At 43.0% G+C, this 16,114-nt stretch overlaps 1 protein-coding gene across 1 annotated transcript in view; it reads left to right on the top strand.

The window, feature by feature from the left end:
• The window catches only part of DNAH14 (dynein axonemal heavy chain 14), a 404,678-nt gene that overhangs the window by 258,746 nt on the left and 129,818 nt on the right, over positions 1 to 16,114 (top strand). Inside the window, 2 exon segments of the mRNA XM_042976694.1 lie at positions 7,752 to 7,836; positions 8,954 to 9,183. Of these exon segments, the coding sequence (XP_042832628.1) occupies positions 7,752 to 7,836; positions 8,954 to 9,183 (315 nt within the window).

A 16,114-nucleotide genomic window follows, 5' to 3' on the forward strand; every position in this document is an offset into this window, starting at 1 on the left:
ACATATGAGTGAAATCATATGGTATTTGTCTTTCTCTGACTTACTTTGCTTAGCATCATACTCCCTAGCTCTGTCCACATGATTGCAAATGGCAAGATTTCATTCTTTTTATGGCTGAATAATATCCCATTGTATATATATACACCACATCCTCTTTATCCATTCATCAGTCACTGGGCACTTGGGCTATTTCCATAACTTGGTTATTGTAGATAGCGCTGCTATAAACATAGGATTGTATGTCTCCCTTTGAATTAATATTTTTGTATCCTTTGGGTAAATACCTAGTAGTGCAATTGTTGGGTCATAGGGTAGTTCTATTTTTAACTTTTCAAGGAACCTCCACACTGTTTTCCAGAGTGGCTGCTGCACCAGTTTGCATTCCTACCAAAAGTGCAAAAGTGTTCCCCTTTCTCCGCATCCTCACCAACATCTCTCCTTGCCTGAGTTGTTAATTTTAGCCATTCTGACAGGTGTGAGGTGGTATCTCCTCATGGTTTTGATCTGCATTTTCCTGATGATGAGTGATGTTGAGCATCTTTCCATGTGTGTGTTGGCCATCTGGATGTCGTCCTTGGGAAAAATGCCTGTTTATGTCTTCCGCCCATTTTTAATTGGATTATTTGTTTTTTGGGTATTGAGTTAGATCAGTTTCTTATATATTTTGGATACTAACCCTTTATTTGCAAATATCTTCTCCCATTCTGTAGGTCACCTTTTAGTTTTATTGATTGTTTCCTTCTCTGTGGAGAAGCTTTTTATCTTGATGAAGTCCCAGTGGATTATTTTTGCTTTTGTTTCCCTTGCCTTAGGAGACTTATCTAGAAATAAGTTGCTACAGCTGAGGTCAAAGAGGTTACCAACTATGTTTTCCTCTAGGATTTCTATGGTTTCATGTCTCACACTTATGTCTTTCATCTATTTTGAATTTATTTTTATTTTGGTGTAGTTCCATTCTTTTGCATGTAGCTGTCCAGTTTTCCCAACACCATTTGTTAAAGAGAGTGTCTTTTTTCCCTTGGATATTCTTTCCTGCTGTGTCAAAGATTAACTGACCATAGCGTGTGGATTCATTTCTGGGTTTTCTGTTTCAGTCCACTGATTTATGGACGGACACTTGGGTTGTTTCCGTATCTTGGCTATTATAAATAATGCTGCAAGAAACATACGGATGCTGTATCTTTTTGAATTAGGGTTTTCAGTTCTGTTTAGGTAAATATCCAGTAGTGGACTTCTGTTTTCAATTTTTTGAGGAACCTCCCTACTGTTTTCTACAGTGGCTGCGCCAGTTTGCACCCACAGCGGTCCAGCACAGACCTCATCTGTCAGTTTCCTTGCCTATAAAAACCGCCTGCTTCTGCTGCTACAGTTTAGTAAGCTAGGGAACTAAGAGATGACGTTTGTCTTGGGCAGCTATGAGTAGGTCTCCACACCTGCTTTCCAGAGTTTTAAAAGTTTATGTAGAGGCATTCATGAGGTTTGGTAACGTACATAGTCCAGATGGCGTCAACACGTTGCTGTCTCAAGGCCGCGTCCTTGAAATGGCTCCGAGTGGAGGAAGCGGGCAGAACATCCATCCCCAGGACAAGGGAGGGGAAGGAACCTCTGATTACCTCCATCCAGCTTAGAGGTCACCAGCAGTCATGTCTTCTCGATGACTTCCTTCACCATTTTATCTCCTGCGATGGGTTTTTTACAATCTTAATTGCCCTCTCTTCCACAATGTGCCCTGAGTGGTCGGCATGGGGTCTCAGCAGCATGGAGATGGCTCGTTTGGTGGTTATCTGGCTGCACTGGGGCAGGTACCACAGCAACAATACAGGCACATTCAGGAGAAGACACAGATGAAGATAATGATTCCCAAAATAAGCAACAATGTTTGTTTCCATTCAGAGCCCCGTGACCCAAACCACTGATTTATCAAGTGCCCGAGGTTGGGGCTGGGATCATTAACACCTTCACTTGTGGGTTCATGTGACTTTATGATACATTAACAGACTCATCAGGTATGAACACATAATATTTTGCCTGTATAATAGTACGGGGGCCTCCTTGTTAGACAGTAATCATGTCCAAGGCCGTCTTATTTTGGAAGACAGCTTTTCTCATTAGAGATATTTTCGGATTCAGTAAAGATGGGCTTTGTTGGCTCTCATTTGAGGCTTGCTGAACGGATTTGGTGGCTTCTGTGTGTGCTGTGGTGCCCTCCAGGCTGGTGGAGGAAAAAAGATGACAGCCACGCGAAAACAGGACATGCCCACCTTGCCTTGGGGTGAGAGAGGTCGACAGCTTTAGAAACCTGACTCGGTTGTGCACACCATACCTGTTGGCCAGGGGCGGGAGCTCCTCTGTTCCAGTGGGATGACTCATTGCAAGTCCTAGAAGATAATGTCTTCCCAGGCACGATGGGGCTGAGATGTTTCCTGTGATTTTACGTCTTTATGCTACCGGGTGTTTGGGCTGGGGTCCACAGTCTGGCCCGTGGGGCAGTGGACTCTGACTCTTCACACGTCTTAAAGCCTGGGCGGTACTTCAGTCTACCTGGCCAAGGAGATTTTACTCGTTAGTAATTCAGTCTGCCGCTTTATATTTTTTTCAGTTAACCTTTCTGCTTGCAGAAGATACTGGAAGGTGCATCCTGCATTTAGTGTGGTGTTCTTTCGCCTAGTCTTGTATATCATGACCTTTAAAATGTGGCCCTCAGTCATTGTTCTGTTCAACAAGGGCATTGGTATAAGGGGCTCAGCTTCTTTAGTCCCCTCACGACAATAGCCGGGCTTGCACAGCAGTAGGGGAAAGCTTGGGTGAGACCCGATGTGGCGTCCAGACCAAATAGGACAAGTTTAGAACCCTCGCTCAGAGGGAGGAGTTCAACATAACCAGTGTGCTAATTCTTGATACCAAAGCTTATTTTTCCTTAGGCCGATTAAATAGAGATCTTTTATAAATTAATTTTGACAATATAATCTGGAGGTACAAAAATGTTGTTTATAGAGAGCATATACCCAGACACATACATACACACCCAGACAGCTACGGAGACCCTATAGCTTTAATAATAAAATGCACCCAGGAATCTGGTAAACCCACTAGTTTATAAATAACAGTTGAGCTCAGACCGTGTCTGTGGCAGATGGGGCAAGTTAAGGTTTCCCGACCGAATGGCCAGAGTGTTTTACTGGTATTCGCGGGGAAGACTTAAGGTTTGTGTTTGCCCTTGATGAGTTTCCTCCTGGAGGCTGAGGCCTGGATGTGGGGGAGAAGCTTGTACTGCCCCCTGTATCCACCCTTCTGTTCCTGTCTCAGGTGCGCAGGGGCGGCGTCTCAGTTCTCTCGTGGGGTAATCACATTTTAAAGACACGATCAGATTTCCATTTTCAAGGGACAGAGAGAAAATGTAAGTTTTCCTCCTAGGACTTTTGGGGTGTACTTCTGTATTAGCAGACGTCCGGGGTAGTCGCTGTTTAAAATCTGTCTTCATATTAGGGTCAGATGACATGGGGCACTTCATCTGCTCCGTTGTCCAGCCGAACGTCCTCCCCTCTGCTGCCCTCGTTTTGTCCGTGATTCCCCCTCTTAGATTCCCCATCAGGATACGTCCGAGGGCTCGGGCCGTGACGGGTGGCACTTGGGCCCTCCTCGTTCCGTAAAACCAGCAGACGGAAGTGGGGGCAGACAGGTGCACATCTCGTTCTCACCTCGGTTCTTCTCACTTCCTAACCCGAACTCCAGACCCCGCTCGGGCGTCAGTGGCCAGCCCCTCACGGCAGCCACCGGCGCCCTTCTCTGCTGCGCCGTGCTACCGTGTGTCCTCAGCTCACATCCGACTCGGGGGCCATCCCTCCCTGTGCAGAGGTTCGTGGCTAGCCTGGGACTTCCCCTCGTGGATGCCTTGTTCCCAAGTCGAGTTTCTTTTGTCCCCTGACAGTTGTAGGTTTGCTTCCCGGGTGGAGTTCAAATTGGCCCCTATACGCGGAGGCAGGGAGACACCCAAGAGGCCACTCCAGGTTGTAGGTGGCTGTGGCGATCAGCAAGAGAGCCTACATACAAGGCTCGTCTTGAAGGACCGCAGGATGAGCGGATCCCCGCACCCACGCGCAAGAATCTTAAAAGCTTATACAGAGGCCTTAGTGGGATTCAGTCGTCCTATTCATTCAGGGTGTTCTCGACAACACGTTGCTCTCTCGAGACCACATTCTTGGAATGGCTCCTGGCGTTGGAACAGTGGGCAGCACGTGCACTCCAACGACGGGAGAGGGGTAACAAATGTCCAGTTGCCTGGGTCCAGCTTGTGGCCCAGCCGCGGTCGCGTCCTCTCGATGGCCTCCTCCAACAATTCTGTTAATGCTGCTTTTACTCCTGTTACTATTCAACATGGTCTTGGGGGTGCTAATCAATGTAGCAATAGTTAGAGGGGAAAAAGGAGGTTTCTGAGAAGTAAAAAGGAAGAGGGGCATCTGGCTGGCTCAGTCCGTTAAGTGTCTGACTCTTGATTTTGGCCAAGGTCACACATGAACTCAAGGCTTATGAGTTTGACCCCACGTCGGGCTCCGAGCTGGCAGTACGGACTCTGCTTGGGATTCTCTCTCTCTCTCTCTCTCTCTCTCTCTCTCTCTCTCTCTCTCTCTGCCCCTCCCTCGCTCATGCTCCCTCTCAAAAATAAACATTAAAAAAACAGAAAGAGACAAAACTATTACTGTATGCAGAGGCTATAGTCCTATTCATTATTAAAAAAAAAAAAAACAGAAAAATCAGCAGTTGATTAGAATTGGAGATTACAGCGAAGTCACCAGATGTTAAATCAGTGGGCAAACATCAGTAGTGTACTTACCACCAAGTTTCATAAAAATATCCTTCTATATTTTATAACCTGGTTATGAAATATATTTTGTTATAACCTATATTTTTTAACCTTGTTAGAGTTTTCTTTTTAGCTTAAATTATCAACAGTGTAAAAAGAAAACCTCAGACTGGGAGAAATTATTTTCAAATCACATTATCTGCTAAGGAGTTAATATCCAGAATATATAAGGAATTCCTGCAACTTAACAAAAACCCAAACAACCTAATTAAGTTTATTTATTTATTTTGAGAGAAAGAAAACAGGGGGTAGGGGCAGACAGAGAGGGGTGCAGAGGACCTGAAGCAGGCTCCGAACTGTCAGCACTGAGCCCGACGTGGGGCTCGAACTCACGAACCGTGAGATCGTGACCCGAGCCGAAGTCAGACACTTAACCCACTGAGCCACCCGAGCACCCCAAACAACCTAATTTAAAAGGAGGTGAAAGACCTGAATAGACCTTTCTCCAAAGAAAATATGCAAATGGCCAACAAGCAAATAAAAAATGCCCGACATCACTAATTATTAAAGAAATGCATGAAGGCAAACCCACAGTGAGATACCACTTCATAGCCGCTAGGATGGCGATTATAAAATTTTTTGAAAATCAGAAGATAACAGATTGGGGCATGGATGTGGAGAAATTGGAACTCTTGTGCACTGTTGATGACCGTGTAGAATGAGGCAGCCGCTATGGAGAACGGTATGGCTGTTCCTAAACAGATTGGACATAAAATTATCACTTGACCCAACAATTCCACTTCGGAGTGTATATGCAAAAGACCTGAAGCAAGGACTTGAACAGATATTTGCACACCCGTGTTCACAACAGTGCGATTCATAAGAGCCAAAAGGTGGAAACCACCCAGTGGTCTCTTGACAGAAGAATGGATATTCTTCAGCCACAAAAAGGAATTCTGACACATGCTACAACATGGATGACCCTGGGGGACAGTATACTAAGTGAAATAAGTCACAAAAGGACACAATTGTATGAATCCACTTATATGAGGTACCTGGAAAAGGCAAATGCACGGGGACAGAAAGTAGACTAGCGATTACCAGGGTCTGGGAGAAAAGGGAATGGGGAGTTGTTGTGTAAAGGGTGTAGAGTTTTAGTACGAGATGATGGAAAGTTCTAGATATGGATGGTGGAGATGGTTGTGCAAAGCCGTAAACGTACGTAATGCCATTGAACTGTACAGTTAGTGGTCAAAATGGTCAATTTTATGGTATATATTTTACCTAATAAAAAGAGTTTTTTAAATTATTCCCCCAAATTTTTCAGGACTTGATATAAACCCTCAAATATGCAGTGGCATTCCTGCCCTCATAGACCATTCCACACCCTACAATGTATGCGTATACAGAGGATTCTTCCTCCACATTTTCAGCTAACCTAGCGACCGAGACAGGATAGAGGGGAGAGCAGATGTAGAAGTTACCCGAGTCCGGGGATCTTTTCACAACTACTAAAATTTCCAATACACAAAATTCTTAAGAAAATGTTTAACCTTACAGATCATGAAAGGAACATTTCTTTGAAAATAGCATACAATTTTCATCGGATAAGAGATTTTTGAATGAAGAAAACACACCGATAGCTAAATGTATTCACCTATAAACTCTCACAGAAGTTATTTGAGGTATAAATTGATTCAGCCTTTCTTAGTGAACCATCTGGCAATCTATGTTAAAAATATGGGGTGCTTGGGTGGCTCAGTCGGTTGAGCGTCCGACTTCAGCTCAGTTCACGATCTCACGGTTCGAGAGTTGGAGCCCCGTGTCGGGCTCTGTGCTGACAGCTCAGAGCCCAGGGCCTGCTTCGGATTCTGTGTCTCCCCCTCTCTCTGCCCCTGCCCCTGCTCACACTCTGTCTCTCTCTCTCTCGACAATAAATAAACATTAAAAAAAATTTTTTTTGAATAGCAAAATACTCTGCCCTAGAATCTCTTATTCTAAGAATTCATTATAAAGAAGTAATAACTGAAGTATATAGATTTATGCACAAGGAGCTTTATTTATAGCAGAATTATTTATAATCCTAAAACAGCAAGAATCTGAATTCCATCAGCAGGAGAAGGACTTCCTGGACTGTGGTGTGGCAATGTCACATTTCACTGGAAAGACATGAAGACGAACTTAAAAAGCAGGATGAGAAGCCAACCCTCTTTCTAAGTTTTGATTTGAGCTTAGATATTAAAGTATTGTATTTAAAAATACTGGAATGACATTGTACTAAATGCCATCATGACATGCATGAGCATTTAATCATCGTTACCCACGTGTGGTGGAATCGTAGAGTGGCAGGTTCTACAAGAAGCCTGTATTATGTCAGTATAAAGAAAACAAACATCATAACAACAAAAGTAAGCTAAAGGGAGGAAGAAATAATCGCTCACTCTTTGTGCTCCTGCATGGTGTGCGTGACGGGGACGAGACAGGTGGGTGACGGGAGATGGAAGGAAACCAACACCTCGACCCCGTGCCGAAGATGCACCTGTTTGCTGTTTGTTTCAGCGAATTTAAATCTGTTGTCTGAAAGCGTCCTTCTCTTCATCGGGACCCACGTATTAGTTAGTTTGTCACATGCACCACATTACCTGAATGTTCTAGGGTTTCATGTTAGAACAGTCAAACTTACAGAAAAGTTGCTAGAATAGAATGACGAAGTGTGTAGATGTACGCTTCAAATAAGTAAGAAGCATTTCAGACAATGGCAGGTCCGTTCCCTGCTCCTCTTTCCTTCGAAAGGTAGCTCGCACTCTGGTCTGACGAGGTAGTTGTATGTGCAAGAAAAACCCCTGTGACGGTTCAGAAATGAAACGGTGTTGAATGTTAACCTCGCTAATTAACCAGGTGAATTCTGGGTCTATTGTTCCCTGTGGAAAAATCCTCTTCCCTTTTTAAGGTGACGATTGGAAGGACGTTTCAACGGGGGAGAAAGATTCTCCACGTGCAAAAGTTTCTGCCAAATTCAAGAATACAGAAGAGAGGTCAGTCATTCATTCAGCGGACACGGTTAAGTACCTTCTGGGTGCCGGACACTCCAATAAGCACAGAATTACTAGGCAATAAACCTGTACCAGTTCTGGACAGAAGGGGGTCGTGTTTGTTTTGTCTGGAGTAGCTGATACACAGTAGGAATTCAGTAAACATTCTCTAAATGAACTGTTTCACAGGACTGGAAATTTCAAATACCGTTGTGTGTGTGTACTGTAGAAGAATGTTTGCCAGTACGCTTCGGTTCAGTGATCTGTTTTTAGGATTTTCATAATTTGTAAATAATTTTATGATAATGCTGAATCCTGAACTATTTTACATGCCTTGAAATCAGGCCCAAGCCCCTGATTCAGCTCCATCACCTTCGGCCCGGTTTCTGTAGAATTTCAGGGTCCACAGACCAGGGTGACCCCGTCAGCCCAGACTGGACGAGACTCTCCCCACACTTACAGCACCTGCCACTAGCCAGGTTGAAGTAAATCAGGCCCTCGGACTTGGTTGAGAGGAGACAGTATGAGTAACTATTCACTTGCTTGTGTATTTCTACATAAAATGGAAAAAGACCAGATCCTCTCCCAAAAGATAGGTAAATCTCAGCTAATAACTTGACCTAAAATAGAAGTGAATCACGTGTACTAAATCAGTGAAACAAAGGTTGACTACCAATCTCTTACACTAATGGTACTTTAAAAATAGTGACAATATTGGGGCGCCTGGGTGGCTCAGTCGGTTAAGTGTCCAGCTTCGGCTCAGGTCATGATCTTACGGTTCGTGAGTTCGAGCCTAGCATTGGGCTCTGTGCTGACACCTCAGAGCCTGGAGCCTGCTTCAGATTCTCTGTGTGTGTCTCTCTCTGCCCCTCCCCCATTCACGCTCTATCTCTCTCTCTGTCTCAAAAATAAACATTAAGAAAAATTGAAAAAAAATATTAACAGTATATAATCTACATGACTTAGCAAAGAAGATTCTACATTAACCTTAAAACATTTATGTCAATACCTAACTGTATCCTAACGTTTAATAATGAGACTTGGACATGAAATTGAAATACATCACTGAACTTTCTTCTAAAAATGTTAACCTTCGTCCTTCTACATGCATCTACGCCAGAGCTGAAAGTACATGGTATCTGGAAAAGAATCCTGATAAATTGAAAGTAGTGATTCAGAAGCTCTTCATGTTTGCCTTTACGTGGGCGTTTGGAGGCGTTTTACAACATGAAAGTGACCCTGAAGGTGAGACGGTGCTGTATCGGAGCTGTGATCCCAGTTCAGCCGCCAGAGTCACTTACGGCTTTGACAATCTCGTCCGCAAACTGTTTGAAAATAATCCACAAGTAGGTAAGTTCTGGGCGGTGTTCGGGGGAAACAGTCGTAATTATGCTCACTTTAGAATGTTAGTTTGAAACTCCGTATGGTTGGGCTCATATTAAAATGCCCGTCTTTGCAAATGTGAGGTGAAAGGCAAAACGTTAATATGCACACTCCAGCCCCGTCCTCCCAGGAAATGAGGCGGAAGGAAATTAGATTCCGGGCTGCTTCTGGTTTCCCAGGAAGCTGTAACGCAAGTAAAGCAGAAGAACAGAGGTAGCGCCTCAAAACTGTGACCTCAGCCCCGCTGAGCCCTTCGGCTGAACAGCTGGGGTCTGTATTCTCCATAGCATCTCCTAGCAGGAACTTCTACAGAAGGAAATTCCAGTTTCATATGGTTTTATTTTATTTTTTAATGTATGTTTAATGTTTATTTATTTATTTAGAGAGAATGATCAGGGGAAGGGCCGGGGGGAGGGGGGGGAGGGGTTGGGGGAGAGAATCCCAAGCAAGCTCCACACCATCAGCGCAGAGCCTGACGCAGGGCTCGAACCCATGAACCGTGAGATCGTGACCTGAGCCGAAATCAAGAGTCACGCTCTTAACTGACTGAGCCACCCAGGCACCCCATATTTAAAGACTAACATTTTAAAAATTATCTTAGGAGGACTTAGGTTTCTTCATTGTGTATGTTTTTTGCATCAGTTCTAACAAATGGAATCTATCCTAATGTTCTGAAACAGTCACCCTTACCAACTAGCTGTTGTTGATTAAAGGGACCTGGAAAAGACAAAGGCGTCATTGGTTCAGGTGCCCGAAAGGCCCAAATACTGAACGTGAATATATTTAGAAGAACTTTGTTAGATAAAGATGAGAGAGAAAAAATAAATGACCAGAAGTACAAATTCTACTACTTTGTGTGATGTAACTCTTAAAGCATCCTTTTGAAGTTATTTCTAAAAGTTCTGTTTAAGACGTCTGGATCGCAAAGTTTTATGTTATTTCCTATGGAAATTAACTTTTAATGTCAAAGCATGGCATGTTAATTTGTTGTCAAACTCTGTGATTCCACTTGATGTCGCTAACTCTTATGGTGTATAAACTGCCCTCAGTTCCATTGTTTCCTCTCCCTGTGAGCCTGAAGACAAGACCATAAATTACACATTATCTTAGATTGTTGATCTCAAAATGCTGAATATGAAATTCTGTTCTGTGATCTGAAGCACCAGTGGAAAAGCTAGTTTGGGACGAGCGTGTATGAAGGCAAGGAAGGAGAGGCAGGTGGTAGCAGTTGTACAAGGTACAAGACCATCAGAGTGGAAATGAGAAGAGAAGACAGCCCACAGACCTCCCACTCGTAATCATCCCGTGAACAAAATTGTAAAACACAAAACAATACCAACAAAGTCACCCATCATTATATTAACTCATTCCAGATGAAAGTATCGGATCCTAACAGAGACTTTACTTTAATGTGAATGTGTTTAGGGTTCTCTAAAAGATAAACAAGGAAATGGCATCTGTTTTTACATAAATAAGCAATTATGAAGCAAAAACAAACAAACAAAAACAAGTAGAAATGAACAAACATGTGGCTATGAAAAAGGACCAAATAGAAATTCTACTCTTGGCATCACCGCATCACCAGAGAAAGAATTAGTAAATAGAAACCTAGAGACAAGTCTTCGAGTTTTCTTCATATGGACTTTGTGTATTTCTTACTAAGCTTAGTTGTAAGTATTCCATCTTTTTTTCCTTTGGTTTTAGGTTTGCCATTCTAAATGGTGGCACTTAAAAGTGCTTCCCCAGTAAGTGTGGTCCTGGTTTTGTTGTTGTGTCCGCACTCTTCTCATTTTTAGGAGCTGTATTTGGTTCCTTTGTTTCAAATAGGCTTTGTCACTTTTTCATAGTTTCTCATCCTTTTTAGGTATTTTCAAGCTTACTTTTATTTCTTTCAACGTAACAAGCATGGCCGTCTTAGATTATGCACCTGATCGTTCCAGTCATTCAAGTCTTGGTAATTTATGGCTGTTCCTTTGTTTCTGCTCATTACCTTTAACTGATGATTAAATTTGAAAAAACTATCTGTAGGAATAATTTACGGTTGAGGCTAACAGTTCCGTTCTGTAGAAAGTGTACCCACTGCAGCCGTCACAGCTAAAGATCATCAGTGCATGTTACTCTTAGGGCAGAATTAGGTGAGGGGCAGGCTCGTTCCCTGACCGGAAACCGTTTCCTCACAAACTAGCTCTTAGTTGCAGGAGATAAAAACAACAGAGAAAGAAGGCAAAGGACGGATGTTACAATGAGCGTCCTTGCAGAATAGTGGCTTCCCGGAGATTCCCACATCTCACCCCTTGGACCCTGTGAATATGCTGTCTCATAACACAAGGGAGTTTGTGGATGTGATGAAGTGAAGGATCCTGAGATGGGAAGATTATCGTGGGTTACTTTACGGGGGACCAATCTCGTCACAGGAGTCCTTTCCGATGCAAGAGGGAGGCGGAAGAGTCCGAGAGCGGGTGTGAGGATGTAAGTGCATGGCTGAAGAGATGGGCAGTTGCCGGCTTTGAAGATGGAGGCGGGGGCCACGAGCCACGGACAGCAGGTGGCCTCCCCAAACTGGAAAGGGAAAGAGCGGGATTCTCCTCGAGAGCCTCCAGAGGAACAGGGTCCTGCCAACACTCTGATTTTAGCCCAGTGAAAACGGGTTGGACTCCTGACCTCTAGGACTGAAAGAGAATAAATCTGTGTTGTTTTAAGACCCGTAAGCCTGTGGTGATTTGTTACAGCAGCAATAGGAAACTTACACAAAGGCATTTTTAGCCTGAACTCCTGCTTTCTTTGCTTGATAGATACGCCGATCATGCAGAAGTGAAATCAGCATGTGTACATTTGTTGGTACAATAGACACATTTCTCAGCTCTTTACTTGTGTCACCCTTCCCTTGGCGGCACAGCCCAGTGCCGGGAGGGGAAAGTGACGGCGTGTGTGTGAGCAGCCAGCTTCTCAGTTGTGCGGGACCCTACCAGGGAGGCCCATTTCTCGTTAGCCCCCCACAAAGGACTGAATTGTGAACTATTGAGTGTGGGGCAGTGAGTGGCTGGGAGAACAGCAGTCAGGATTCAGAATGGAGCATGTGAAAGGGACACGAATCCTGCTGAACAACTTTAGGACTCCAAGGAGCTCTACCCATGAGCTGCTGGGGACACCTTGCCTGAGGATCCCCTGAACTGGCCCATGGGCACCCGAACACTCCATGAGCCTCACCCATAAACACCCTCATCCGGTGGCCAGCACCCTGTGTGCACCACAGAAGGCAACTTTTTCAGATGGCTCGTACAAAACTAGCCCAGCTTCAGGATTGGGAGAAATCACACGCAAATACAGCATCCAACCACCACCTTAGGGAAAGCAACAGGGAGGCTGTCGGTGCCCCGCCTGGCCAGGCAGGATGGAGAGAAGGCATACATGCCCAAAAATTACCCAACTGGAGAGAACCAGAAGAGGGCAGCAAGCGTTTCCATAGAAAATACTGAGAAAGCCTCAGAATCCTCAATGGGTCGAAGGGAGTTTTTTCTCTCCCACAGCCAGTTAGTAAAGACTGGAGGAAACTGCATCATCAAATGTGGAGACTGCAGTGAAGGACTTCAATGAGCATGAAAAGTCAAGGACACATGGCAGCCAAAGAAGTGCAGTATTTTTATAGTAACTGGCCCCAAAGAAACAGAGGTCTGTGGTTTTCCCAGTAAAGAATTTAAAATACTTGTTTTGAGGAAGCCCAGTGAGCTAAAAAGAAAATACTGGAAGATGATTCAATGAAATCAGGAAAACAAAATAAGAAATTTAACATGAACAAAATAAGAAATTTAACAGAGATAGGAATCATAAATAAGAACCAAACACAAGTGGTGGAGCTGGAGAGCACAACGAGTGAAACAGAACATCAACCAGACTGGATCAAGCAGAAGAAAGAACCTCTAAGACAGAAAGCAGGTCATTTGAAATTATCCACTCACAGGAGAACAAAGAGAAAAGAATGAAGAAAGCCTGTGAAATATGGGATATCATTAATTTTTAAAACTCTACACATTACTGGGGTCCCAGAAGAAGTGAGGGAGAGAGGGGCAAAGGCTTAAAGAAATTATGGTAGAGAACTGACTGAATCCGGGAGAGATTTAGATGCCCGTTACATGAATTTCAGAGGTCCTCCAATAATTTCAACCCAAGAATCTTCTCAGACACCTTATAAACTATCTAAAGAAAGATAATTTGAAAATAGGCAAGGGAAAAAATTGCCCACCTACAGGAAATACCATAAGCCTCAGCAAATTTCTTGGCACAAACCTTGCACACCAGGAGAGAGTAGGATGATATATTCAACGTGCTGAAAGAAAAAAAAAACTGCCAACCAAGAATACTTCACCCCACAGAGTTGTCCTTCAGAAGTGAAGGAGGGATGAAGACTCTCCCACACAAAAGCTGGGAAGTTCATCACCACTAGACCTGCCTTACAAAAAATGCTAAAAGGAGCTTTTCAAATTGAAATGAGGAAGGATGTTAATTAGTAACAGGAGAACACGTGAAATTATAAAAAACATTGGTAAAGGTTAGTATATAGTCAAATGTTCTAATATTGTAACATGTCGGTCTGTGAATCACTTAACTCTAGTATAAAAATTAAAAGATAAAAACATTAAAAATTACTGTAGCTCCAGTAATAAAGAGAAGTAAACTGTGACATGAATAGCATAAAATAGGAGGAGGGGTAAAAGAGTTTTTGCAAGTGACTGAAATGAGCTTGTTATCAGCTTAAAAGACTATAATAGCTATAAGACACTGTATGCAAATGTCATGGTAACCACAGACCAAAAACCAACTGTAGATACATGAGAGATAAAGAGAAGGAAATTCAAGCACACCACTAGGGAAAATCATCAGTTCACAAAGGAAGGCAGGAAGAGAGGAAGAGGGAACAAGGGAACTATAAAAGACCGAGTAGACAAAACAGTCCTGTTTTGGCAGAAGAACAAAGCTGAAGGCATCTCACCCCCTTATATCAGACTGTATTACAAAGCTATAAAAGTCAAAACAGCACGATGCTGGCACTGAACACAGACACATGGACCAATGGAACAGAACAGAGAGTCCAGAAACAAGCCCATGCTTATATAGCCAACCAATTTTTGACAAAGGCACCAAGGAGATAGTCCCTTCAACAAAGAGAATTGGGAAAACTGGATAATCACATGCAAACTGAATAATGAAGTTGGACCCCTATTTACACCGCTGACAAAAATTAACTCAAAATGGGTTAAGGACATAAATGAATCCATAGAACAGGAGAAAACACTTGAACGCCATATACATGTGTGATAAGGGGTTCATAGCCAAAATATATAAGGGACTCCTACAACTCAATAGCAAAACATAAATTCATAAATAACCCCAAATGCTCTGATTAAAAATGGCAGAGGACCTGAACAGAAGACACTTTCCCAAAGACACACAAATGACAAATAGGGCCATGAAAAGTCCAGTGTAATCATCACGTAAATGCACATGAAAACCGCAATGAGGTATTATTACCTTACATCTGTTAGAATGACTATTACTAAAATGGCAAACGACGGCAAATGTTAGGATGTAGAGAAAAGGGAACCTTGTACACTCTTGGTGAGAATTTAAATTCACATGGCCACTGTGGGAAACAGTATGGGGTTGGTGCAGCCACTGTGGGAGACAATGTGGAGGTGACTCAAAAAATTAGAAATAGAGCTACTGTGTGATCCAGCAATCTTATTTTGGGTGTATATCCAAAGGCAATGAATTCACTGTCTCCAAGAAATAATATTATCCCCATGTTCATTGCAGGATTATTCATAATAGCCAGGACACGGAAACAACCTAAGGGTTCATCGACAGATAAATGGATAAAGAAAATGTGATATATATGTAGCAAAATAAGTCAAACTGAGAAAGACAGATACCGTACGATTTCACTTATACGTGGGGCCTAAAAAAGCCACACTCGTGGAGAATAAGACGGTGGCTGCCAGGTGCCCGGCGGGTGGGGGACATGAGGAGATGTTGGTCAATGAACACAAACCTCCAATTATCAAATAATCAAAACTGGGAATGTAATGTGCAGACTGTATATCGGAACGTCGCTAAGAGGGTAGATCGTAAATGTTCTCACACGTTCACAGACAGATAATTATGTGAGGCGATGAAGTTATTAACTAACCTTGTTGTAATTTTTTCTCAATATATGTATGTATCAAATCATCCCATTGTGCACTTGAATCTTACGTGATATCATTTGCCATTTATGTCTCAATAAAGATGGAAAACTAAAAATTTTTTAAATCAATACCAAGTGTTAGCATGGCTATATAGCAACAGGTGGTTTCATCTACTGCTAATTGTAGGATAAAAACACAGCCACTCTGGAAAGCGGTATGAGTTTCTTAAAATGTTCAATATGCATGTACCATAGGAGCCACCATCATGCCTCTAGGTACTTATCCCAGATCAATGAAATCTTATATTCAGTCAAACCTACACACAGATATTCATGGCAGCATTATTCGTAGTTGACAAAAATTGGGAAGAACTCAAGTGTTCTTTAATGGGTCAGTGGTTAAACAGACTGTGGTCCACCCACACAGTGGAATACTATTCAGCAGTGAAAGGGAATGAGCCATTGATGAAGAGTGATGAACGACAGGAATGAATCTTAAATGCATTATGTAGTGACAGAACTCAGTTTCAAAAAGGTGCATACTGTAATTTTCCATTTCCATGACAGTTTGGATAAAGCAAATATAGAGAACAGGGCCATCTGGGTGGCTCAGTTGGTTGAGTGTCCAACTCTCCATTTTGGCTCAGGTCATGATCCTGGGGTCACGGGATCGAGCCCCACATTGGGTTCTGCACTGATAGTGCAGAGCCTGCTTGG

The sequence above is a fragment of the Panthera tigris genome, chromosome F3 (genome assembly GCF_018350195.1).
Source record: "Panthera tigris isolate Pti1 chromosome F3, P.tigris_Pti1_mat1.1, whole genome shotgun sequence".
Classification (NCBI taxonomy): Eukaryota; Metazoa; Chordata; class Mammalia; order Carnivora; family Felidae; genus Panthera; species Panthera tigris.